The sequence below is a fragment of the Mustela nivalis genome (genome assembly GCF_964662115.1).
Source record: "Mustela nivalis genome assembly, chromosome: 5".
NCBI lineage: Eukaryota > Metazoa > Chordata > Mammalia > Carnivora > Mustelidae > Mustela > Mustela nivalis.
Window position 1 is genome coordinate 87,523,170 of NC_139024.1, and position 26,054 is coordinate 87,549,223.

General features: G+C 57.2%; 1 protein-coding gene across 2 annotated transcripts in view; it reads right to left on the minus strand.

The window, feature by feature from the left end:
• Nucleotides 1-864: 864 nt before the first annotated feature.
• TFEB (transcription factor EB) overlaps nt 865-26,054 on the minus strand; it is a 53,814-nt gene continuing 28,624 nt past the window's right edge. For both annotated transcript variants that reach the window (XM_082732964.1, XM_082732965.1), the window contains exons 2-9: nt 7,454-7,688; nt 7,111-7,365; nt 6,429-6,506; nt 4,541-4,661; nt 4,392-4,448; nt 3,717-3,792; nt 2,972-3,119; nt 865-2,014 (exon numbers count right to left, since the gene is read on the minus strand). In XM_082732964.1, the coding sequence (XP_082589090.1) occupies nt 1,526-2,014; nt 2,972-3,119; nt 3,717-3,792; nt 4,392-4,448; nt 4,541-4,661; nt 6,429-6,506; nt 7,111-7,365; nt 7,454-7,666 (1,437 nt within the window). In that variant the 5' untranslated portion in view covers nt 7,667-7,688 and the 3' untranslated portion in view covers nt 865-1,525. The remainder of the gene's footprint in view (nt 2,015-2,971; nt 3,120-3,716; nt 3,793-4,391; nt 4,449-4,540; nt 4,662-6,428; nt 6,507-7,110; nt 7,366-7,453; nt 7,689-26,054) is intronic.

Here is a 26,054-nt window from a genome sequence, read left to right on the forward strand (position 1 = left end):
AGCTGGGAGAGAACTAGGCAAAGCCCAAAAAGACCCTCTTCTCTCTGGCTCAAGAAGCTGCCATTCAGCCCCTCATTGCCCCAAGCCCATCTCCTCTTCCTGGGTGAGGTCACAAAATCCCAGGATCTCAGAGCAGAGGCACATGGGAACAGAGCCAGAGCAGGGAATAGGGCCCACATCCTTGACTCTACCCAGAGTTGGGGACTCCTGCCTCCTCCCAAATTATTTCCACTGGGTCCCCCTTTCCCTAAACCCAGAGGACTCAGCTCCTCAGTTACTAAGGAGCCTGTCCTGCTAGAGACACTGTTCAAGAGCAGAGGGGCCAGCTCTGCTGCCATGGAGCGGGCAGCTGGACTTCTCAAGCAGGTGTCAGTCCACCCACCCAGGGCGGGAGAAAAATCTAGAGGGGTGACCACTAGAACAAGCATTCCGGAACAGGAGAAACATGCCCCCCACCCTGGGCGAGGGGCAGTCTGGGCTGAGGGTGCCCCAAAGCAGCAGCTGAGAACAGAAGACTTGGTTTCTGAGCAACCAGATCCCCCCCCCATCACCCAGCTCATCTGTCTCCGGCCACAGCTGGAGGTGCGAACCAGCGAGGTTGCAGCGCCATCTTGTGGCCACAAGGAGGGAAAATGACCCCCTCAGTCCCCAAGCCCCCTAAGATGGGCTGCATCTCCAGCTTCCCTTGAGGCAAGTCTGAGAGGTGGGGGAAACCAGGTGATGGGCTTGTTCCCCACTCTCTGTCTCCCCCTACCCTGACCCCCACAAGGGGCGTTTGAATTCTAAATTCATTATGGTGTGCACTGGGTTAAATCCTCCAGCTGTGTCCGCCCCAGATCCCTCCAAAGAGACAGGACAAGCAGGTACAAAGCACAGTGTTTACTAAAGGCACAAAGTGGGGAGCCCGGAGAGAGCTGCTCTTCCAGCAGTGACCCCGCGCTCGAACAGGAACCCAGCGCCCCCTCTTCCGGCCACCCCCGCCCTCACACCACCTGGTAGAGAGCTGTTAGCACCAAAGGGGGGTGGGGATGCCAGGCTGGAGGGCAGACTTGTGGCCATCTGAGTCCCAGAAAGGCAGGCCTGGGCACCCCCTGGACCGGTCGCTGCCTCGGAGAAGGAACTTCCTGAACCCCCTTGCTCTCACATGTCCTTCACGAGCAGGGGCGGGGATCAGACCCAGAAGACAGAACCCTCCCAGGACCTTTTCTTACCCCTAGCACACCTGTCCCCTCCCTTGCCCTCATGAGTTCGCCTCCAGGACCTGGGCTGAAGGCCTACTCAGACCCAGCCCCATCAAGAGGGCGATCCCTGGGGAGTACTGAGCCGGGTAGGTACTGAGCCTGCCCCCACAGGCTGCCAAGCAGGCACTAAGTCCAAAAGTCCAAACAGGGGGCCAACAGGAAGAAGTGAGGCAGGGCAGTTGGCTACGTCACACACAGTGCAGCCCAAGGAGTGGGAGGGAGGTGGCCCCGGCCCTCCCAGGCCCCAGGTCCGCCCCTGTTCCCCAGCATGGCGGCCGCCCGAGTCACAGCACGTCGCCCTCCTCCATGCTGAAGCTGCTCCGGCGGCTACTGGCCTTGGAGGCCTCAGGGGACATGGTGGAGAAGAGAGGGTCAGAGGCCAGTGGTAGCAGTGAGTCGTCCAGGAGCATGAGGTCCAGATCCTTCTTGGACAAGTTGGGGAACGGGGAGCCATGCTCTGGCCCCAGAGGCTCGGGATAGCCTGGGGGCCCTTCATCGCCCCCGCCCCCAAAGCTCAGGCTATGGCTAAAGTCCAGGTGGTGGAATGGGGACGGCGGCTGAGGTGGCTGGGCTGGCAGGGGCAGCGGGGCCTGGGGGGGCAGAACCGGCAGCGGCTCAGGATCCGGGACCTCGGCCTCCAATAGCAGGGCCTCCCCGGGGCCCTCCTCACTGGGCAGCTCCTGCTTCACCACCTGCTGGGCCAGCTCAGCCATATTCATGCCCGACGGCGAGGTGGTGGGCAGGCCATGGACTCGAGCTTGCATTTCCAGCTCCTGCAAGTGGGGGGCAGGCAGAGAGAGCAGAAAAAGAAGGCTGGGGGCACACACCCATGTGTGCCAGCTACCCTGCCTTCCGGGCACCCCCCTGCAGCCCTTGCCCCTCCCCTTGTGGCACCCAAGACCACAGCATGGCTCATGGGGAAGCAGGTAGAGGATGGCTCTAGAGTCTAGACCAGGGGGTTTTCAAACTACAAGTCACAACTCATTTGTGGGTTGTGAAACCACTGTAGTGAGTCTTGACCAGCTCACTCTCTCTTTCTGTTTTCACTGAAACAGACTTGCCTAGACTAGACCAGAATAGAAAGGATCAGAAGGCACTGCATCTATTAAGAATGACGGCTCTTTTGTGAAACTTTGATTTTTCCCTTGGAGTATGGCCATGCATGCTGGATGGTAATGCCAGCTGTATTAGCTCCTATGAGAGACAGAGAAGTTTACAAGCTGCCATCCGTGTGCCCTCTGTATAGATGGCCAGCCTCGGATCCAGAGAAGACAGAGACCCTGAGCACAGCCAGGATCAGAACCCTCAGCTCCGGATGGCAGCCAAACAGTTCTAGCTCCCTACCTCCCCACTCGGTAGGTCTGCCTTTTCCCATCCCCTTTGAGGTTTGGTGTAGGTGTGGACTTGTACTGATCAAGGAATTGTGAACAGAAGCAACAAGTGTCACCTTAAAAGGTGCACGTGGCTTTAAGAGCCGGCTCTAGATGTGCCGGTCCACTGGCCTGGGTCCCAGAAGTAAGGGCTCACAGAACAGAACCTCTAGCTGGTCCTTGTTGCTCCAAGTCGCTGGGGATGTACTGTTAGCAAACCATTACGTCCCTCCTCCCTCTTCACGGGCATCCTTCCCATCCCCCCAGTTTCAGAAGTGTAAACACTGCCCCTGAGGTCAAGAGCCAGGCCAGCGTCGGGGAGTCACAGCCGCCCAAGAAGTCCAAATGCAGGGGCCAGACCTGGATGCGGAGCAAGAGCTGCTTGTTGGTCATCTCCAGGCGCCGAGAGTGGTTCTCGAGCTCCCGGGACTTCTGCAGGTCCTTCTGCATCCGCCGGATGTAGTCGACAGAGGCCTTGAGGATGGTGCCCTTGTTCCAGCGCACGTCCCTGCGGGCAGGGCAGAAGCGGAGGCGCGGGCTCAGACGAGTGCCCGAGCATTCGCCATGCGCTCCAGGGGTGAAAGTAAAACCCTGCTTGGGTTCCAGAAGCCTCTGCTGCCTGTCCCAATGTTGCCCACAAACCCCAGATGCAACCAACCCCGATCTGTGGAGGCCATTCTCCATCTGCACGGAACAGACCCTCTCAGCTGACTTGGTCGCCACAACCCACCTCACGAATTTCATGAAAGCCAACAATTCAGAGCAGCCTCCCTCTCTAGGCCTTCCATTCCTGCTGCCAAAACCCACACCTGTCCTCCACTCTCACTCCTCCCAGCCCTGGGCCCCCTCTGTTCCAGCCTAAGTCCAGAGGTTCCCCGCATAACTCCTCCTCGAGGAAGCCCCCCTCCCTCTGACCCCAGTCTAATTGTTCTGATTGGGGCACAGGACGGAATCTTCTTTCCCTCATGGATCATAAGTTCTTAGGAGCCACCACCCCCACCCCCCACCCCCTGCAACCAGCAATCCCCCCAGGTGCAGAAAATACGCCTCAGCTGCTGCTGCCCCGCCCCCAGCCCCCGCACCCCCCACACCAGAAACCGCTCACAGGTCGTTGGCCTTGGGGATCAGCATTCCCAGCTCCTTGATCCGGTCATTGATGTTGAACCTCCGCCTCCGTTCAACTAAAGGTAACAAATCCCGAGGGACCAATTAGGAGGAGGAGGACCCCACTGGGGAGAAGGGCCCAGCCCAGGGAGGGTGCCTTGGCCCTTCTAGGAAGGAATGAGTGACCCACAGAAGCGACTGCAATTGGAATGGGGGTCCCGGGTACGGGCCAGAACCACCAAGGGGCTCTTCAAGGCCGAATCTCCAGGTCAGTTGTTAGCACGGCAAAGCAGCCAGTACCCCCACCCCCCTACAGGGCTGAGCGTTCCCAGGCTCCACGCCCTAAAGGAAACAATCTGATATGATAAACCCATTCATTCTGAAGTCCTGGGGATTTCATGAATATCGCTTCCCCAGGGGGCCCCTCTCCTATCCCCCTCCTAAAAAGGGCCACTGGGAAGAAAGCCGTGCGGGACCCATTCAGTCTCACCAACAGAGGATTTAAAGTCTCTGGTAGGGAAGCCTTTCTAAGAGCGGCTTTTGTTTTGCTGTTGTTGTTGTTTTAAGTAAACTCTCCCCTCAACCTGAGACTCGGGTCAGAGGGGCTTTTTAGGCAGCCCTAGCGAGGAGAGCAAGGAAGAGGGAAGCGGGGAGAAGGCGCAGGCCCGGGACTCACTTAGGTTGTGATTGTCTTTCTTCTGCCGCTCCTTGGCCAGGGCCCGGCTCTCGGCATCTGGACGTCAGGGGAGAAAGAGAGAGGAGCTGGGAGGGAGGAGATGAGGGAGGAATGGGGAGCTGGGGCACTGGGAGATAGGGAGGTGGTACCTGTAAGCTCTCGCTTCTGGGTCAGGTCGGCAGGGCAGGAGCTGCTGGTGACTCCCACCAGGGAGGCAGTGACCTGGGGGTCACCACTGTACACGTTCAGGCGGCTGCTAGACAGGGGCAACTGTGGGGTGAGGTGGGGAGAGGGATGCGGTGAGCAGCCCCCTCTCCAGGGGGACCCCTGCCCGGGGCCCATCATCCCACGGACACCCAGGGGCAGCCGTACAGGGTCCCCCACGCCCCACTTTGAGCCTGAAAGTCCCCACAGCCAGCTCGAGGATGTCAGAATCCACCCTGGGCCTCTGCGCCCAACAATTCCATGGGAAAGTGCGTAGGGGTGGAGGCTGAGGAAGGTGTGGCTCCTGCCCTCCAGGAGCAGCCAGCCTGCAGAGAGATCAGACCGATCAGACCGGGTCACAGCCCTGAGGGGTGACAGATGAGGGGATTAAGTCCCAGGCACTAGGAAGCCCAGAGGAGAAGCACCTAATCGATTTGGGAGTTTCTGAAAGATTTCTGGAGGGTGTGGAATGTGAATTGGGTCCGGAGCGGAGAAGTGAGGAGGAGCACGACAGGCAGGGGTGGGGAGGGCTGAGCAAAGACGCAGGGCTGGACAGAGCGGGTGGTCGCCCCCAGATGCTCAAGCTGCAGGAGCGGACAGTGTGATGTGGGCAGCGCGGGGGACACCGCCGGTTCCAGATCGGACTTGCAAAGACGCTGGCATTTTGTAATGGGCAGCCAGTGTGGGGTGGAGCAGGGGCCTGGCAGGGATAGAGTAGAGATCTAGAATGATCACCCAGCTCCTGCCACAGGAACCCCACAGAGCAAATCACGAGCCCAGAAGCCTAGGTGGGACACCAGCACCCCACCAGATACACGGAAACCAGAGAGGGGACTAGACACTGCGTCCTCTGGCCCTCTCCTTCCTCCAAGCCTTCAGTGCTCAGTGGGAAGCAGGTTTCAGACCCAGCTGGCCCCGACCGGTCCCGCCAAGGTCCTAGGCACTGTTGCAGGGCAGCAGGGATCCGGGACTGACTCTTTGACTTCCTACTTCAAGATCTAGGGGCTTCCCCTCAGGGGCATGAGCTGGGGCCAGAGTCAGGGTCATAGGGCTTAGTCCCGAGAGGCAGGGACACCCACAATTCTACCTGCTCAGTGCGAGTACCTGTCACCCCGTGCAGAACTAGCCCCCACTCCTTGCCTTATCTAACTTTCCCACAATGCTGCGCATAGACGGCATCATTCCCATTTTGCTGCTGAGAAAACTGGGGTTCAGAATAATTAAGGGACTTGCCAGGATCACAACCAAAGCCAGAAGCTCAGCCTCTTGATTCTAAGGCTGGCTTCTTCTTCCCCTTTGCTACCTCACCTCTGCCTGGGAGGCCCAGAGAGCCTTCACACTGCCAGGAGGCTGCTGGAGGGAGGGGACAAAGCCAGCACCCTATCACTTGTCGCATGGGGTGAGGGCCATAGGCTTGTCCCCACTGTGCCCTATGCTTTGTAGAAGAGGGAAGCCTCAGATCCCAAAGGAATTCATCAGCTCAAGGCCACACTGCTCCCCTCCAGCAGTGCTTTCCCTGCCTTCCCGCTGCTGAGGCCCAGCACCACTACCTCCTGCCCCTTCCCCAACACCCCCCCACCCACACTCAGAGAGCTTTCCCCAACTGCCCAGCCACCACTTCCCACTGAAGCCCCATCATGCATGCATGCATGCTAGGCAACTCTCTCTGGAGTCATAATCTTGCTGGGCCGTGGGCTCTGGTCACACTATTTGACAGAGGTGACTCTCATCTCTGTGGCAAGATGGCTCTGCCCAGGTGAGGACCCTGTAGAGCCACCATAGAACCTCTGCCTCCTCCCTCTGACATACCCACCCCACCCTGGCCAGCAGTACCGTGTTGGGCATCTGAGTTTCAGGGTTGATGAAGCCCAGGACATCATCCAGACACATAATGTTGTCAATGACATCAAACTGAAAGAGAGAAAGTCCATCTGAAGAGAGCCCACTAGCAGAAAGGCACAGGGAAGGGGCACTGGGACAGCCACTGACCTGAATGGACCTTGGAGCCTACCTCCCCTAACCTGCTAATCTCTGGGGGGAAAAGGAAAAAGGACCAGAGAGGGGATGAGCTGTCCCACAAGCCCAAAGCCAAGGCACTTCCCAAGGAGCAGGTGGCTCAAAGAGACTGCTTCGTATACCTTCTGTCTGGACATGACTTTGCAGGTGTGTTGGGCTTTCCTCTATGAGTTTCCTGTTTCTCCCTAGCAAAGCTTTCAAAAGAAGGGAAGAGGCTTCTCTTATGAGACCAGGGTTCACTAGCAGGGTTGTGTATCCCCTCAGACTGAGGGTCCCTGAGGGCAGGATTGTGTCCCCCCCCTCAGACTGGGGCTCGCTGAGGCAGGGCTGTGTCTCCCCCTCAGACTGGGGCTCGCTGAGGCAGGGCTGTGTCTCCCCCTTAGACTGGGAGGGACTCTAACAGCAGCACCTCGCCTCTGCCATTAGACTAGGAGTCCCAGGAGCACAGTGGTGGGCACCAGCTCTGCTCACCACAGCCACTGGCCAGCCCCTCACTCACCTCCCTCTCGGGGTTGGAGCCGATGTGCAGCATGGCCATGGGGCTGTTGGGAGCACTGTTGCCAGCTGAGGAGGACATCACATGCCCGGCCCGCACCCCTGGGGAGGCCGCCGGCAAGGGCTTTGGGGAGCCCTGAGCCGGGCTGATGTGGGCGGCAAACTTGTTCCCGTAGGTCTCGGACAGGTACTCCCGCACCTTCTGGTCCCGGGACTGCTGCAGGTGGTAGGAGGTGGGGTTCTCCAGGTAGGACTGCACCTGGGAGGGGGGCGGAGAAGGCAAGTGTTCTAGGGATCCCGGAACCGGGCTGGGAGGGGCCCACGCCCTACCTTAGGACAGGCCCTACCTTCAGGACCTCCCCTGGCACAGGTGGCGGAGACTGGAAGTGGACGGGGGTGCTGATGGCCGGAGTGGGCGGCCCGCCCAGCGCCTGCTGCTGCTGCTGCTGCTGCTGCTGCATGTAATGCATGACGGCCTGCTGCTGCATGCGCTCCCGCTGCTCCTCCTGCTGCGCCTGCTCCCGCATGAGCTGCATACGCAGCCCAATGCGCGACGCCATGGTGGCCACCAGCACGGGCTCCCTGTGGGTGGGGGGCGGGGTCGGGGTCTGTGAGATGCAGGCCCCCTGGGTCTCGGGGAGAGGGCCGGGACCAGGGGACGGCACCTGTCGTACAGGAGCAGACGCCGAGGCCCAGAAGGGAGAAGGGGTTCCTTCAAGGTCACCGAGCAAGAGGGTGACAGAGCTGAGACTTGACCCCAAGTTTCCCACTTCCTGGGCCAGATATGGAGACCCTCTGTTCTCCGTTCATTGCAGCTGGTTGGCCCCAAAACGTTGGAGTCAGTCTTGAGTCCGCTCTTTCCCTCATGCCACATGGTGATCCTGGCAGATCTGACTTCAAATAAGTCCCCTCTGCCACCACCTCCCGACCAGACCGACGACGTGGGCCCAGCCTGTAGCATGCCTTATCTGGCTTTCTGAAGGAGTCTCCTCACGTTCAGATTCCCTCTTTTCTTGCCCTACAACATTCTACTCGTAGCTCAGTAATCAGAGGAATCCTGTTAAAACTTTAAGTCAGATCCTGTCCCTCCCTCAGCCCAGAACTCTCAATGGCTCCCCCTTCACTTGGAGTAAAAGCCACAGTCCTTCCCACAAAAGGCCCTCTGTGATCCATCCCCGCCTCATGATCCCCTCTGACCCCATCTGCCCCTGCTTTCTCCCTCGTTCCACCAGCTCTGGCCACCTCACCAGCCTCCTTATAATCCCCCAAACACAGTAGGCACGCTCCTACCTTAGGGCCTTTGCACTTGCTCTTCCTGCAGTCTGGGATGCCCCTCCCCCAGACATCACTCATTCCTTCACCCCTTCAAAGGCACAAATGTCCGGTTCTTACAGAGACTTTCCATAACTAACCTATTCAAAACTGCAAAATTCCCACCTGCCCCCCAACACTCCCTATGCCCGTTCCTTTCTTTGTGTTTCTCCAGCACACTTATCATCATCTTAACCATTATGCATCTTTACTTAGTTATTTCATTCACTGTCTATCTCTTTCTCCCTAGGAATGCAAACTCCCCTGAGGGGAAGCACTTTGTCTGTCTTCTTCCCTGCTGTGCCTTCAGCCTTTAGCCCAGGGCCTGGGACACGGCAGATGTTCTGCAAATGTGTGCAGGGAATGACTTTATGAATCAGGCACTGGCGATACACCCCCCAAGCTAACTAGAGTCCCTGAGCTCATGGAGTCAAAAGTCCAGGGAATGAGAAAAGCCACCTGGAATGCCTGCGTGGCTCAGTGGGTTAAGCCGCTGCCTTCAGCTCAGGTCATAATTCCAGTGTCCTCGGATCGAGTCCCACATTGGTCTCCTTACTCCACGGGGAGCCTGTTTCTCCCTCTGCCTCTGTCTGCCTGTGCTCTCTCTCTCACTCTAACAAATAAATTTTTTAAAAAAGAAAAGCCCACAGCCATCACGATCCTGGGCAGAGAGGGTTGCTGCAGGGTACCTGGGCCTGCAAGGGTCCGGGGAGGGCTCCCCAGACCCAGGATGTCAGCCCTGATCATGGATGGGTCTTGGTGGGCCCCCAGGTCTAGTCTGGAAAAGGGGAGGAAAAGACAGACAGAGCCCAGCTGCAGGCCCTAACTCTCGGAGGGACCATAACCCATGGCTTCCCTTGGAGGCTTTGTCTCCCTAGGCACAAAATGAAATGGCTGAACTAGGTGATTTCTAAGGTCCCTCCCAGCTAAGAGACTCCCTGAGAGGTACAGAGCCCCCAGGGGTTCCCCAACTCCATGAAGTTTCCAGCATTATCAAACAGGGCAGACCTGGGCTGAAATCCTGGCTCTGCCCTATCTTGGCTGCGTGACCTTGGGCGAGTCACTTCACCTCTCTGAGCTTCAGCTTCCTCCTCTGCCAACAATTTCTACGTCAGACATTTGGCGAGCCTGTGAAGTGGAAAGATGGTGTCTTGCACAGAGCCTGGCACTTGGTAGGCTGACAGCGGAAGTAAAGGATAAACACAAGACCGAGAGGGTCAGCTCTAGGACAGACCAGAGCCCAGAGCTGTGCCCGGGGGATCTGAAGAATGAGAGCCAGACCTCTGTCATGCCAGACATCAGACTAAATCACTAAGTACCTTGTGGAAGGTACTGGCAAATATTCACTGAAAACCACCAACTAGGTCACGGAGATAATAATAATTTGCATCTATTTGCGCATTTACTCTGTGCCCAGCGCTGTTCCAGGCACTTGAACCTCAAACCCCCACGAGGTAGTTTTGGTTATTCTCCTTTTACAGATAAGGAGAAACAGAGGCACAGGGAAGTTAAGTATCTGGGGACAGAGACAGAGCTGGGACCCAGTCCAGTGTGGCTCCCCAGCCCATCGTGGGGCGGGGGGGGGGGAATGGGGCATGGGGGGCTGCTGACCACTGTGTCTCCACACAGAGCTGGGAAGGAGCTTGTCCCGGGTTGCGTGTCTGGTTAGCTCAGGGCCACAAATGGAGCCTAGGCCACCAGACCCCAACCTAGGGCTCCCTCTACTGCTACAGCTGCTTCCTTGCAAAGCGGGTCTGCACACCTTCTGCCTCGCCTTGGAGCTTTGCACTTTCTTTCCTCCCTTCTTTTTCCCCCCAGGCCAGAAATTAGTGAATCAGCCCCAAGGGTCTCTCTGCCCAGCTCCCAACAGGACAGTCCCCAGGGAGAAAAGATCAGACAGCCACCCATTCCCCCTTCTCTGTCCTGCAGCCGGGTCCCAGCTGCAGCCTCCACCCCTTTTCTGGGCTCCTACAGAGGATAGCCTGTCTTCACCACGATCCCCCCACCCCCGCAGCCCTGCAGACCTTACAGACTCTGACCCCAGCCCAGCCCCCGGCCCTGCCTCTGCACGCCCCACACTCCTGCATGCTCACAAATGCGGCGCCAGGCAGCCTGCCCCTCCGGGAACAATCTGACTTCAGTCGGTCCCTGCTGGGGGGAGTGGCACCAGGCCTGGCAGTGCCAGCCGGCACGGGGACGACTGGGGGAGAACGAGCCCCTTGTTTCTCTGACAAAGGGCTGGGTGCCTGTCCCAGGCTGAGCTAGAGCTGGCTGCCGCGGGAGAACCTGGGCTCCATCCTGCTGGGCCTCTCCCTGGCTGTGCCAGCCTCAGTCTGCTCGGTTGGAAGATGCCAGCGGGAATCCTGGCCTGACCAGCCCCACCCAGGGCTGTGCGAGCCTCCTGGGAGAGGCTATCAGAGAATCGTGACCGGCCAGGTGTCCGTGCCTTGAGAGGTGTTGGGAGCCTCAGCCTGTCTACTGTCTACTGTCTTCTGACAGAGGGCAGCCCAGGGGCACAGCAGAGTCAGTCTTCCCCACCCCACCCACCCCGCCCCCCCTATCACCGCTGTCACCCCAGTCACAGAGCTGATTCCTCACTCCACAGCCCAGCCTCCTCCCCTGGCCCTGTCTGGGTCACTCTGAGCCTGGCCTGGGGGGAGGGATAAGCACAGAGTTAAGGGGGTGCCTTACGGGGATCTGAGGACAGATGCAGTGACCCAGGAGAGCCGCTGGGCATGCTAACCATTCCCTGCCCAGCCCTCAAGCACTCCTGCTGACTCTCAACACCTAAGGGACCATTGCCAGCCTCCCCCCGGGGCCCATCTGTCAGGAAGAACCAGCATGAGGGACACAGGAGAACCTAGTCCTCCCCCTCATCTGACCTCCAGACCCACCAGGCCTGGGAAGGGCTCCCCAGTCATGCACTCGGGAACAGCGGAAGCCTGGAGTGCCCACTATCCGCAGACACCAGCGCTAGGAGTTTCCCTGCCCCCCCCCACCAGGTGACACCCCCCACTGAGCGGACCAGGGGGTCTAACACCCCAGAGAAGCCCAGTGTCTCTCCAGTCCTCTAGCAAAGGTAGCAGAGACTGAAGTTTCAGCCAAGACCACGAGAGCAGCCCCTTTCTGCGCCCCCAGAATCCACCAGCCATCCCCGCCTCCCTCGCCCCACGGTTCACTCAGAACCTCCCACCTGACTGCCCCTGCCCCAAGCTGCAACTGGGTTCCCAATCCGACAGATGCAGCTGAAGCCCTCCCCCGCTGCCATCCCCTGCTGTCCCCATACTGGGTTTTTTCTCTTTGGTCAAGGGCACCTGCCCCTTGGGCTGTCAAGGAGATGTGGTGGGTGTGTGGCACTCCCTAGCATGTCCTCAGGTAGCCCATAACGGACAGATATGCCTCCAAATCCATGCACGTCTCTAGTTGAGGCCAGGCCAGTTTCAGCCCCTGCGGGGTTCGCCCTCATCAACCCTGTACACGTCAGCATGAACCCATTGGGAAGCTTTCCTAAGGGAAAGGGGACACAGGGCAAAGGGAAAGACAGAGAGAAATCACTGGTCTCCAGGAGGGATGGGCACAGAGGGGGAGGCTCCCAGAACAGAAAAGCCTCAGCGAGAAGGATCTCAGAGACTGAGGACTGAGTGGAAAATGAAAACTATAGAATAAAATGTATAGCCTGAGCCCATTTAGACAGGAAACAGGGAAACATGTAAAACAGACTAGGAGCATCAGAAGGGTTGCCCTGGGGCAGGGCTGGTCTCTATGCTTTCACATACTAACTCATCCATTCTTCACAACACCATGAGGTGACTACTATTATTGCCCCCAGTTTTGGGAACTCAGGCACAGAGAGGTGAAATAACTTGCCCAAGGCTACACAGCGTATGAGTAGCAGAACGCACACTTAAACCAGGCTGCCCAGTTCACAGGCCTCCCTCTTGAGCTTCTTTCCTGGGCTCCCCCAGGACCCGCAGCTGCACAGAGTGGGTAACAGTGGGCTGGGGAGTGGTAAACAGTGTTCTTGGAGTTTCTCATTCATTCTTACTTTTTTTTTTTTTTTTAAGATTTATTTATTTGAGAGAGAGAGAGCAGGCGAGCACACATGGCAGGAAGGGACAGAGGGAGAAGGAGAGAAAGAATCCCAAGCAGACTCCCTACCAAATACTGAGCCCAAGGCAGGGCTCGATCTCACAACCCTGAGATTAAGACCTGAGCCCAAACCAAGAGTCGGATACTTGACTGTGCCACGCAGGCACCTCGTATGATTCTTTTCATACAAGGGGAAAAGAAAGGGCAGTTTCCAGGGGTTTGTGAGGGCCCCACCTGCTTCTGGTCATATCCAAAGCTGGGGTTCCCTCAGTTTTACCCAGAGTCTGGCCCAAGCCCTGCCCTCCTCAGTGTGATGGTTGTTAAGCCAGCCGAGGACCCTGGGTGCGGACACTGAGTGACCACCGGAGGGTCAGAAGTCACATGCCATTTGAAGCTGAAGGGCAACGACCCGGGTCAAACTCCATTTCCACTACAGCCCCAGACATGAGCCCTCAGAGGAGCGTGGTCACTCAGTGCCCCTCAAATTGCTCCAAGGGGAGCCAGGAGCCCTCAGTTAATTGTGGGGCCTGAACTTCTCTGGGATTTTTCTGCCTCCCAGGTGATCCTTTAAAACTTGGAACAGGAAGGAATGCCTGGGTGGCTCAGTCAGTTAAGCTGCTGACTCTTGATTTCTGCTCAGGTCTCGAGGTCGTGAGATCCAGTCCTGTATCAGGCTCCACGCTCAGCATGGAGCTTGCTTGATCTTCTCTCTCCCTCTCCTTCTGTCCCTCTCTGACTCTCGTGAACGCACATGCACGCTCTTTCTCTTCCCCAAAATAAGTAAGTAAAATCTTAAAAAATAAATAAAAAGAAACCTTGGCTCAGGAAGCAGAAAATATGTACCCCATTCCTAAGTGGATGCCCAACGGGCAAGCATCCATGGGCTCACCAGAGGACACACACACCAGAAGGTTCACAGCAGCCCTACGGATAGCGCCCAAGCTAGAAAACACCAGACATCCATCATCAGGGAAATGGATAAGGTACACACACACACACACACACATATGCACACACACACACACACACACACTGGACTGCTACTCCACAATGAGAGTAAGCCCGCTATTGCTACTACACACAGCACGGACGCCTCTCACAGACAACACTAAACAACGCACAAAACACACCCAGCACCATCAACATTTGTGCCGTTCAAACAGGCAAAACGAACGAATCTTCTGTGAGAAGTCAGGGTCCCTTGGGTGGCAGTGACTGAGAGGTAGCCCAGGGCAGCCGGCCGTGGGGACACTGGGAATGTTCTGTGATGTGATGGACGGTTGGTGACGCAGGAAGTCAACTTTATGAAAATGCAAGCGGGGACTCACAATGTGTACACTTTTCCGCATGTGTGTTTATACTGTCATTAAAATTTACATACGAATGAGGCCCGACCTTAAATAATTTAAAAGAAGAATGGAACAAATGGCCCTCAGCTCTGCCCAAGTGTGGCTCCGTGGACTTTAAAATGCCTTCATGGGCACCAGGCGACCTCAACACCGCGGACAAGTGTGGGTGCCGCCTCTTTGGAAAAGCAAGAGGGCAATACGGTTCAAAGCCTTGGAGAGTAGCCACCAGCCTGACAAGGTGATCCCACACAGCAGAAAAGGCTTTTCTGCATCAAGATGCCCATCATATTATATAGAGAAAAATGAAAAATACTCTCAATGTCCCGCAGTAGGATGGCTAAATAAATCATGTGGTAGTCCTCAGGATGGAATGTTATGTTTCCAGTTAGTAACCGGGCGGTGGATACATCAAGTATAAAAAGGCAAAATCATACAGAAGATCTGATCATCACCGTGGACAACTAACTATATGCAGAAAACGCTTTGGGGAGGAAATATACGAAAATATCAGAATTCTTTTGATGATGCAATCAGGAGTGTGTGTTTTTAACTTTTACTTTCTGGGATGTAACTCTTTTTTTATCATGAACATGTACATGTTTCTAATCAGAAAATAATATTTTATACTAAGAGTTAACACCAACGGTGCACTTACTACATGCGAGATGGGCTTAAAGCACCTTACTGGACTATCCTACTTCCTTCCAATACTGTTTGCTCCTTTACCAGCAAGGAGAAAGGCACAGAGAGGTGGTCACTTGCCAAAGGTCACAAAGCTAATGCATGGTGAGGCTAGCCCCTGGGGTTTAGAATTAGGCCCCTCTGCTTGCATTTGGGGCAGGAGTGGCCACATTTTGTTTTAGGAATTGCCACTGAAGAAGCTCCCTACCAGCAAAGGGCTTCAGTCACCCATCTCTTTCAGCCAGCCCAGGGGGCCAGCGGGTGCCTGGGACGATGGAATGGTCTAGAATCCCCAAACGCAAGCAGAAAAAACTCTGCCCTTCCTCAAAGGGCAGAGATAATTTCCTGAATTCCCAGAAAAACACATGTCTCGTGGCTGAAACAACAAAGGGTACAAGCCCAGCCGCCGGGATGCCTGTTTAAACCATTTACTGCGTTCCATGCCTCTGTGGTCGGAAGAAGTTTCCCTCTGATCCAGGCTCTTACACACTACCAGTTGTGCGGGAGCCTGCCCAGTGGCCTTGGAGGGGAAATCAAACCAACTGCTAAAGGAAGGCCTCCCGGACAGGTCCTGAGGCTCCCGGAGGCCGGGGGAAGGACCCCGTGACCCCCGGCGTGACCTTCCAGCTTTGGGAAGGGAAGAGAGGGGAAGATTCCAGGATCTGGTTTGTTTTGTCTTCTCTGAGCTCCCCTCTGGCAGAGGCAGTGGCAAAGGAAGGCCTGATGAACTAAGAAACAGAACAAAAATGTGCACACACTCCCCATGCCTTGGGCCACAGCCATTTGAAATGACTGAGGTGGTCACTGAGGTACCCACAAGGGCCGGGGGGTCATCCACTGGCCCAGGCCCAAAGATAGCTGGGGACGGGTGGGGGGGGGGTAGATAAGATTCCCAGGAGCCTGCCCTGCCCGATGCTATGAGAACCTGGCCTCAGAACGCTAGGGTTTGAATCCCAGCCTCAGGCCTGACTCAATGTCTCAGCCTAGCCTCAGTGTTAAAATCAGTCAAGTGGGGGCACCTGAGTGGCTCAGTGGGTTAATTTAAGCCTCTGCCTTCGGCTCAGGTCATGATCTCAGGGTCCTAGGATCAAGCCCCGCATCGGGCTCTCTGCTCAGCAGGGAGCCTGCTTCCCCTCTCTCTGCCTGCCTCTCTGCCTGCTTGTGATCTCTGTCTGTCAAATAAATAAATAAAATCTTTAAAAAAAAAAAAATCAGTCAAGTGGGGCTTAGCAGCTAGGACCACCTCTCCCAGAACAGGTGTTGGGATGCTGGGTACGGGAGCCTCTGCAAGGGTAGAAATGTGGGCATGGGAGAGATGTCACCACTTACTGTCCCTTTGTCCATGCCCATCTAGGGCATCCCTGGATCAATCAGTCTCCTCTTCCTGTTCCTCTTAAGTTTCTTTTGAGAAAGGGTCCCATAAACACACACACACACACACACACACACACACACACACACTCTCACACACACACACACCATATCAAGACCCCAGGCTGGGGCATCCTAGCAGTCCCTCACCGCAACTCATCTCTCCTTATAGAACAGGGCAGGAAGGCCTCGGGCCGGCTTTTCCTGTTACTGGGCACCCTCTCTGTTTCTTCTCCAAAAGCCTGGCGTTCTTATAAGATTTTCACTTTCAGAACTTGGGTATCACCTAATTCACTGCAGTGCAATGGGAGAGGCAGGTGGGTAGTAACAAGCCTACCTCCGGGTTCTAAAAAGACCAAAAGTAGGCAGGGTACTCAGCATGGTGCCTGGTACTCTGGAAACACTTCTTAATTCCAGTGGTTTGTTACCTGGTCCAGCGGTTCCCTAGAGGTCAAGCAAGGCAACCTCCGGCTGCCTCCAAGATTGAAAGAGAGCAAATGGAAATCAGCTCTTGGTAAGTGTGCAGTCTTTGAATGGAACATATTTGGTACTAGAAGCAAGAATGGGGTCAGTAGCACATGCTTTTAACATTTTTGTTTTATTTTTATATTTTGTATTTTATTTTATTTTATTTTTTAATTTTTAATTTCAATAAGGCCTTTTCCCCTTGAACCAAGATATAATTCACCCCAGCAAAATGCACAGATTTCAAATGCACAGCTCTGTGCACTCTTCCAGGTGTGCACTCCTGTGTAATCACCCCCCAGATCCAAATGGAGGACGTTTTCATCACCGGGGTAAAGTTCCCTCCAGGACCCTCCCCTGGAGGGCATGTCCCATCTCACCTCCCTCCCCTGGCTCAGTGTCACCCAACCTTGGACAGACAGAAAGGCTATCAAGTGGGATGTGGGCCTCTGTCTCTCTCCTGCAACATAATCACTTGGCCAAATGGGACCACTCTTGGCCCAGGCTGAACAATCCCCTGTTTGTGATGAATAAAGACTGGGGAACAAACGGTGAATTCTAAGAGGAAGCGAAAGCTCCAGAAGAGTGGTCTGCACAGAGCACATCAGTGGCAGCCCAGTGAGACTCAAACCCAGGACGCAGCCCACTCAGCACTCAGAGCACCTGCCTCTAGGGGACCCACCCCAGGAGGCCGGGGGCAGGGAGGGCGCTGCAGGGCTGGTAGGGGGAGTGTGAGGGGGGTCAGGGGCTTGTTTTTCAATCTCTGAATGCAGACAGGAGGTGGGGAGGAGGGAAAGGAAGGGGAGGGGAGGCAGAGGGCAGCCACAGCAGCTCCTGGCCTGCTCAGTGGCTTCCAGCGCCCACAGCTCAGGCCCATCAGCCTCACATCCCAGCTCACATCCCACAGGAAAGGGTGGGAGCTGGCGCCTCCTGGCTGGCCCGCCCGCTGGCCCCGGGGCAAGGCACGGCAATTGTGTGCCACAGGGAGAGGCTTCAAAGGCAATAATCCCAGACCAGAGAGGCGCCCGTCCAGTCCCATAGGGACCAGCTTGGACCCTGGCATGAGGCCTGCCCCAGGAAGACTGCCACTGGGCTTTGGGGGACAGGGGGACATGTAGCCGAGGGAAGCACAGAGAGAAGAAACCAGGAACCTTTCTTCTTTCTTCCTAGTCTACCCTTGTGATATGCACAGACACAGCCCAACCACACAGGCAGACCATCTGCCTGCCTGTCTATCTCTCACACATACCTTGCCATACCCCTCACCCTGCCCCTCAGTGGGCAGCAGCCTCTCCCCACCTCTCTCCCTTGCTCCCTTGTCCCCACCATCTGGACACCTGGTCCCCTTGAGCACCCTGCCTGCAGCTATATTGCCTGGTTCTCCAGTGGTTTCCTGGCCACCGACCTGTCTCCCCAGGTACAAGGAAGCTTCCAGAGAAATCAGCTTTCTTCTGAACCTCCATCCCACCCCACCCATCAGAATTCCCAGAACGAGACACGGGGCCCCAGAACGTTGCTTGTCCAATGACCCAGCACAGGCTCAGTTATCCCCTGTGCTCTCACTCAGCAAACACTTCTGAGTCCTTATTCTGGAGAGGGCACTGTCCTAAGCTAAGCATGGCCCTCTATCAGATCATCCGTCCCCCACAAACACTTCACAGAACAAACAGCACCTCTGGCGGGAGAGAACCGAGACTCAGGTTACGTGACTTGTCCAAGGTCACACTGCGAGAACACGGTGAAGGGGGCATGCAAGCCCAGGAGATGCGCGATGACCACCAGCTCCCGCCCCGATCAGGAGGATGAGGAGGCCAGGGGACGGGAGGGAAGACCCCTGTCAACGTCCCCCAAAATTTCCAGTCCTGTCCCACCCCCTGTCACCCTCGGTGAATCCAGGTGCCCAGAGAGGCCTGCATATCCTTCCCTCAGGTCCCCAAATGCAGGGCAGACTCCACCTGCCTGCCGAAAACTCTCTTCTGCTTAACAGCCAAGACTGATCCGTTCCCAGGGGCTCAGGAGACGGGAGATGTTCATGTCACGGAGGCCGCTCCCATGAGCTGTGAGAGGGTCTTGGAGGGAGGGAGAGATAAAGTTGAGCTGACTAGAGAGAAACGTGATTACACAGACGGAGGTCTGGCCTGCACTGCAGCAGGGATGGGGGAGGGGCTCCCCAGATACAAAAGGGGCCTGAAGTGAAGGGAAGGGACTTGAGATTGGGACTCCAAGTGTCCCCAGCCCCCACTGGCCTCCCCCTGCCATCCCAGCCAGCCGGCCCCCCTCTCTCTGCTGAGGGCAGATTGGCTGAGCTTTTGCAGATGCTAGATTGGCCTGTATGGCCCCCCTGACCACCCTCCCTGAGGAAAATGAGACCTGGCAGTCCGGACCCTTGGGAATGAATCTGTTCCAAAAGGGCTCCCTCGGCTCAGCACCAGAAACCTGGATGCTTCCCAAGGAACCCGGTGTTATTAGAAGACCTGCAATAGGCTATCCACGGTGGAGCTGTGACCGCAGGCAGGTCCTGTCCCTCTCTGGGCCTTGGAACCTGGCTGATAACATGAGAGGGCAGGACGGCATCCCTGGCAGACCCCCTCCTGCTCCGTCCGGGCACGTCAAGCCTCCGGACGGCTCAGATGCGGCCAAGGCCACGTGCCCGTGGAGCCAGCCTGCGAGGCAGGAACGGCTCCGCACCATCACTCCCACTGCTGCCCAGCATGTGGGAACACAAGGGCTGTGGCAGCCTTGGGGACCCAGCCTGGGCTTTTCTTGCTCCTCAGGGGACGGCAACCCCAGCTGCACGCACACACCCTAGTGCTTCAGCCCCATGCTCGGGCCAGAAAGACTCGGGGCCTCTGGGCAGCACAGAGGAGCAGGCAGCCAGCACGCCAGAGTGCCTTCTGGCTTCCACCTGACGTCTCACTCCCAGCCCGGCCCCGGCACCTGAGCCCCCTTGCCCCAGCCCTCCCTGCCCTGGGCCCAGGACCATGGCTTCCCTGACCCACCACCAGCCCTGGCTCCTGCCCCGGCTCCCGGGGGTCTCCATCCCTGCTGCCCCAGCCCTACACCGGCCTCTCTAGTCCCCGCCATGGCTTGGCTCATACCCTGCCAATGAACGACTGACAACCGCACTGCAAGTCCAGAGGGCGCCCTCCGGTACCTGTACCTCCCAGGTACAGACCCTCAGGCGTTCCTGATGACCCGTACTGAGCGCGTACTCCGCACCAGGCCCAGTTCTGAATTGGTATATATCACCGATTTCATCCTCAAAGCAAGCCCACCCACCTGTGAGGAAGCAGTAACATACCCCCATTTCAGAGAGGGAATAACTGAGGCACAGAAGAGATAGACACTTTGCTTGAGATCACATGGCTGGTAGGCATGGGACCCGAGCGCACAGTCAGAGGAATCCACACACCCACCCACCTCCAGCGCAGGCTCGCAGGCCCAGGGAGCAGGGCAGTGGGGTAGATGCCTGTGTGGGGAGTCTGTCTGGAAAGGGGCCTGAAGAGGCAGGTGATGGCAAGCCCATTCGTGGAGGGGCCCCGGTGTAGCAGGGGGGACAGGATGCTGGCTGTACTTAGCTTTCTTCCTTCCAGAATTACTCCCCCTTCGGTCCTTGCTTCCCCTCAGCCTCCTAGGGCTGCCCCCCGCATACAGCTTCCTGACCGCTGTGAGCCGTCCCCTCACCCACCCACCTCGGCTGCCACTGTCTGAGCTCTCTGGAAGACATCTGGGCTTTAGTGGAACGCTTATATGCTCTGGACACGGACAGACCAGAGTTCAAGTCTGGCTTTGCCAATTACCAGCCGTGTGGCCCGTGACAGGAACTTAGTCTCTCAGAGCCTCAGTTTCCCCATCTGTAAAACAGGATAGTGATAATGCCACCTCCCTCAGAGCAGGGGAAGGGATGGAGGAGCTGAAGCCTGGGACGCTCCTGGCGTCCACCTAGGGGGTAGCCGGTATTAGCTCTCCGGCTGGGTGAGCAGTGTCAGTCCAGTGGGAAGTCTAGATGGTTCAGGGCCTTTTAAGTCCTTACCACTCAAAGCAGGATCCCCAGGCCTCACATGCCCTGGGAGCCAGTTGGAAATGCAAGCTCTCAGGGCTGCCCGGACTATAGAGTCAGAACCTGCATCTTAACAGAGCATTCTATGTTACTTGTGGGTGCATTAAAGTCACTTGTAGCCGTCTGGGGGCTTGGTCACCTGGTTCCCAGCATGAAAGTGGGTGGAAGAAGACAGTGGGAGGTGCAGGTGCCTGGTGGGGAGAAACACCTGAGGAGACAGCAGGGCTCTTCCCCGAACAAACAGCCCTGACTCTCAGGTACAGAGACAGAGGCAGAGGCAGGAACATGGGGCAAGCACTCAGCTTGCCCTGGGCTGGAGCAAGACGGCCAGGGGCTATGGGGAAGAAGCCTGGAAACTCATCCAGTTACCAGTTACCGGTTACCGATTACCAGTGGAAAGGCAAGCCGGACAGGCTGTGTGAAACACGCCCACTCACACACCCACCTACAGCATCTCCTACACACACACAGCCTTGTACACACACACACGCTTACCCTCACATTCACATGGCCCCGGGAGGACAGCATGCACTTGCCCACAGGTGTTCCGCGGTCCACAGGGATGGGGCGTGCAGAAGCCCCCGCAGCAGGTCCAGGAGACCACTCTTTCCTCCTTACTGCTTTACCCTTGCTTGCACCTGCCTAAGCCTCAAATCCATCTGAGCCATGAGAAACCCAAGTCGTGCTCACCTGAGGTCGACAAGGACCCACATTCTCATTGGTCACTGGCACCATGCCTGCGGACCGCCCCCATGCCTGAAACCTCCCACCCCAGGTGGCTGGGGGAGTAGATAGCAGGGTGAGGCTCCGATCTCAGGGTCCCCCCGGAGGCAGCAATACACAGAGGATGCCCATCTCCCAGGCACATGGACACACACAGAACAAGAGCTGAGCCCACCCCCTCTCTGTCCACATTGCTTCCCGAGGCACAGGGCAGGTGGGGACACGAGAGCTCCCAACTCCACACCTCCATGTCTGGTTCAGAAACACACACCTACTGACCTCTTTCACCACCGCAGACTGAACTGCCAGAGGCCCCCAGGCTCATGCGGGCTCCAAAGAAACCCTAAAATGTGGGGCCAGAACCTCAAGCAGGCCTAGGATGCCCAAGAAAGAACCATAGATTAGGGGGTCAGTGGGGACTGCTGCAGAGTATGTGGTGTCATGGGTTCTGGAAAGGCCCTTGGCCCCAAAATATCTGCCCTCTGGGTCTGGAAATCCCTCCCACCCCTCTAAGAGCTGCTGCTGGGAGAAGTGGCCCAATGAAGCCCTTGTAGCTCCCAGCTCTAGAGAGGCTGACAGTTGGCTGAAGGGCGGTGAAAGATGGGCGGGGAGGGCACAGGGAGCCGGCGGCACCTCGCCAAAAAGCAGACCATCATCTCACCCGGGTGCCCTGCCTGCAGGCTCTGAGCTCCCACCGGGAGGGGGCACTCTGTCCCCCAACACCGGGAGGCTGGCTCCCTAGAAGCCAGCACCTCTGGGCCAGGGAAGGGGTCTGGCAAGGGGACGGACAGGCAGCGCCCCCGCCCACATTTGCCAGAGGAAATCTAGTCCCAACCCCACTGTCCCCTTGAGGAAGGCAAAGCGCTTGTGGCCAGGAGGGGGTGGGGACCCTGAGAGACGAGAGGTGGGGGACAGGAGGGGAATTAACCAGGTTCCAAAATAGCACAGTTGGTTCTGCCTCGCTTCACCCTGTGCAATGTCTGGCAGCTTCTGCTTTCGGTCTGACTCACGCCTAGTGGGGGCGGGACAGGGCAGCCGGCAGCTCGGACGGAGGCTGCAGGACAGCGGAGGGCTGTCCTCTGCTCACTACACACCGGCCCTCCTCCCCCACCACCCCCATCCCCCCGCTGGCCTTCTGGAGACATCAGGAGCAGCACAAAATCAGGGGCTTCTTTGCCTGGGTCCTGTCCAGCCCTTGCCCACCCCAGGGCCTCCCCCATACTGGCCACTGCCCCAGACCCCAAACTCAGCTTCATTTCTGTCCTGCCAGGTACACTCAGGTGGGCACCTTGACCCCTTCTCCATCTGAGAGGACAGAGAAGAACTGGCCTGACAGCCAACCTCTTCCCACCCACCCACCCCCACCCCCGCAGAAGCAGCGGCCCCCACATCACGGCCCATCTACAGAGCAAGGGAGTGGCCTGCACCCACCCCATCCCTGCCACACGCAGAGCTCGGACAGAACAGCAGCCTTCTTCTCCAAAGTCACTCAGCAGTTGGCCCACCTTTGCTTTCTGTCCTCAAACACAAGAAGTACCGTTCCCTTAACTGGGCAGAGAGAGGAACCAAGGGCCCTAGATTTTGTGCATGCTGGGCTGGGGGAGGAGCCCGTCACTCTGCTCTCTCCCTTGCGTGATCTCCTACCCACCATGCCCAGCCACCTCCCCAGGTTCCCCCAACCAACAATCCCCACAGAGGTGAGACGTGGGCAGCCACCTGTACCTGCCTTATACCTCCTCCCCAGACCAAAGCCGCTTCAGCTCCAGCCCGAGCCACCAACAGAAAGCTTCATCACATAGTCCACCTCTTGGTCCCACGTAAACCGTGTCTGTCCCATTGCCAGCCCTCCTAGCAGCATGCCAGCCCCAAGAGAACAGCCACCCTTCTGTCCAAGTGGGACAGGTGCATAGTAGATGGGGGAGACAGAATGTCAGAGGTCACGAGGTTGGCCCACTCGGGCAAACAGACTCCTGCCGCCACACACCCTGACACAACCGGAGGGGAAAGGCCATGGGCGGTGGCTGGAGGGAGAAGCCAAAGAGACGAGGACCTGGCCGGCCTGCCCGTGGCCGGATGCACCCATCATCAGGCCCAGCACCTGCCCCGTGCCCCGCCCCAGCTGACCTCCCCCCATTCCCACACCTAAGGCCTTACCTACACACCACTTCCCACTCTTAACTCTTCCCATGCCCTGAGCCCCATAAGGCTTGAGACCACAGTGTGACACTGCGGGGTGGGAGCAGAAGTCAGCAGGGAGGAGGCCGCTTTCCAGGAAGCAGGCACCGGGGCGAGCCTTCAGCAGGGACACAGAAGGATGCCCTTGAATAAAGCACCCCCCCATTGCCCTGCAAATTGCATCCTGTTCCTCATAGGGACCCAGAGGGAGGGCACTAGAAGACAACCACGTGGCAGCCATGGGGCTTGTGGCCCCAGGAGGGGAAGAGGCAGGGGCATTGAGAGAAAGGAAAAGGAAGTCAGCCAAACCGCTACAATCACAGTTCAGGATGCTGGGGCTGGGAGGGGACTGAAGGTGGCTCCGGGCTGTTCGCCACCTGGCACCTCGGTCCAGCCCCTAGAGATGTCCACTTGCCTCCCAGGGGGCCTGGAAATGGCTGCCAGCGTCTGACACTTAGGAAGGACCCCATGTGCGCTGGGTCCCTTTCCTCTGCTGTGAGCGCCTGGAAGGATCCTAACAGCTTCCTCTTTTTATCCATGGCCCTGGGCACACAGTAGGAGCTCCTTAAGTATCTGTTGAACACAATGAATGAGGTGCTGGGGACTGGCTCCAGGGGAAGGGTCTGCCCAGGGAAGCTGGGAGGGGCAGCTTCATGGGCACGGAGAGAAGGGAGCTGTGGAAACAGGGCTTGGCAAGACAACATGCTCCAAGGGACATACGGGACTACTGGGCCCAGGTTCTGTGAGTGCAGCTGAGGCTGTTAGGGCCCAGCCATACCCACCACAACCTGCCAGCTGCCAGCACCTGCCTCTGTGTTCGAGCCAGGAACCAGCAGGGCCAGCATCCTGCCTTCCCCAGCAGCCCTTAGCCAGGGGCCAAGGGCAGCAAGAGAATAAACACCCGGTTCCCTGACCCCACCCCGTCCCCAGGTCACTCTAAAACAGGGGTCCCCAGTGAACCTGAGCCTCAGGTGCCCTGCTCCCGAACACACATTGTCCTGGCTTCCCTTCCTTCCCTGTCTCACTCATCCTGTCCCACGGCAGGTCACCTCCTAAAGTACCAGGATTCCTATCCCAGGGTCCTGACGAGGCAGTCAGTACCTGAAACAGAGCAGATAACTCCTGAGCTTAGAAAGAAAGGCCAGTAAAAGGGCCAGCATTAGAAAGGAGGCTGGCCATCTAGTGGAAAAGCAGAGGGGTGGGTGTGTACGCTGGGGAAGATGGGGCAGTGGCCAAGCGCGTACCTAGAACTTTCCCACCCGTCAGAGGCAAGACCGCCCTCAGACGCAGATGGACAGAAGCAACAAGGATGAGCCAAGGTTGCACTTTATGGGGGGAAGCCTCCATTTCAGGGGGACATGACGGCAACATGATGTTACCTGCGGCAAATGCCTAGAGGACTAGAGACCAGCAGTGCCTCCCGGCCCCAAGCTGCACGGAGGAGAGAACTCTAGAGCTGGGGCATTCCGGAACCCCAGCACGCCCATTCATTCCACAGCACGGCTGGGGAGGCTGCGCACGGACTAGACACTGAGGACACCAAGGAAGGCCACTTGATTCCACACTAAGAACTCAGAACGTATGTTTCGAAGCAGGTGGAGCTGAACATTCCAGATAATGTCGCCTATTGTCTGCGTGTCCTTCAGCAACTCACTTAACTCCCCCGGCTCTTCCCAGCCTCCTGTGTAAGATGCAGAAAACGGCCATCTTGGAGAATTTCTGTAAGGACTCGATGTAAAGCCCCTAATACAAGTGTTCAGTAAACATCTGACGAATGGATGGATGCCTACATGGGTAGGCAGACGAATGTCTGAAAGGAGAGAGAAAAGATACCGTAGTTGTCTACAGTCCGATTCCCATCTGGGTCCATACCCTTGCTGCTAAATTTAGTAACAAGAACACGAAGGCCCATCACTCTCCAGTTTATCTGTTAGACAAATCTGTATCTCCATTTATCAAGCTGACAAATTAGAAGTAAGGTCCTTCTCAGGAGCCCCGGCCACACTCCTGGGGGTGGGTCACTCTCTGAAGGGTGCAAGGAGCTACGTCAGAACAGGGGGCATCCTCCCGGCTCCGTCTTCATCATGCCAGGCCTGTGAGGTCCTGTCAGGCCCACAGCTCCTCACCCAGGGGAGCCAGGTCAAGGGCTAGGGAGGGGGAGGGAAGCCAGACAAAGCCGGGCAGGGGGAGCAGGCCAGGATGGTGGACAGAGGAAGCCAAGAACAGAGTATGGACATGTGGGAGGGGTGAGCAGGAATCGGACAGAAGGGGCTGAAGAGCAGAGAGAAGGGTTTATTGTCTTTGGAGAAACAAAGAGAACAGCCCTGAGAGAACAAGGGAGTGGAAACAAAATGGACTGAGCAACAAAGAAAAGTCATTGCCTGCTCCATCACCCCCAATGGCGCCCCACTGTCCGCCAGACAAAGTCCGCCAAGTTCCCTACCAGGCCTCAAGGCTTCCAGAATGCCCTCTCTACATGGCCCTGGGTGGCACTGAGGAGGCCTCCTCACCCCTTCTCCCCAACAGAGTCTGGGCTTCCAGCTGCTCCCCTGCTCCATCCCCCTTCCACAAAACATCCAACCGCCACCGGTGTCCAGAAGCCCATGGATGTGTCCACTCAGATGGAGACGTGTTGGCTGGCCGGTGGGAACAGCCTAAAAGGAGAAAGATGAGCCTCAGCGGAGTGGGGAGGGAGACGGGGCTCCAGGGTAGGCTAGGAAGGGA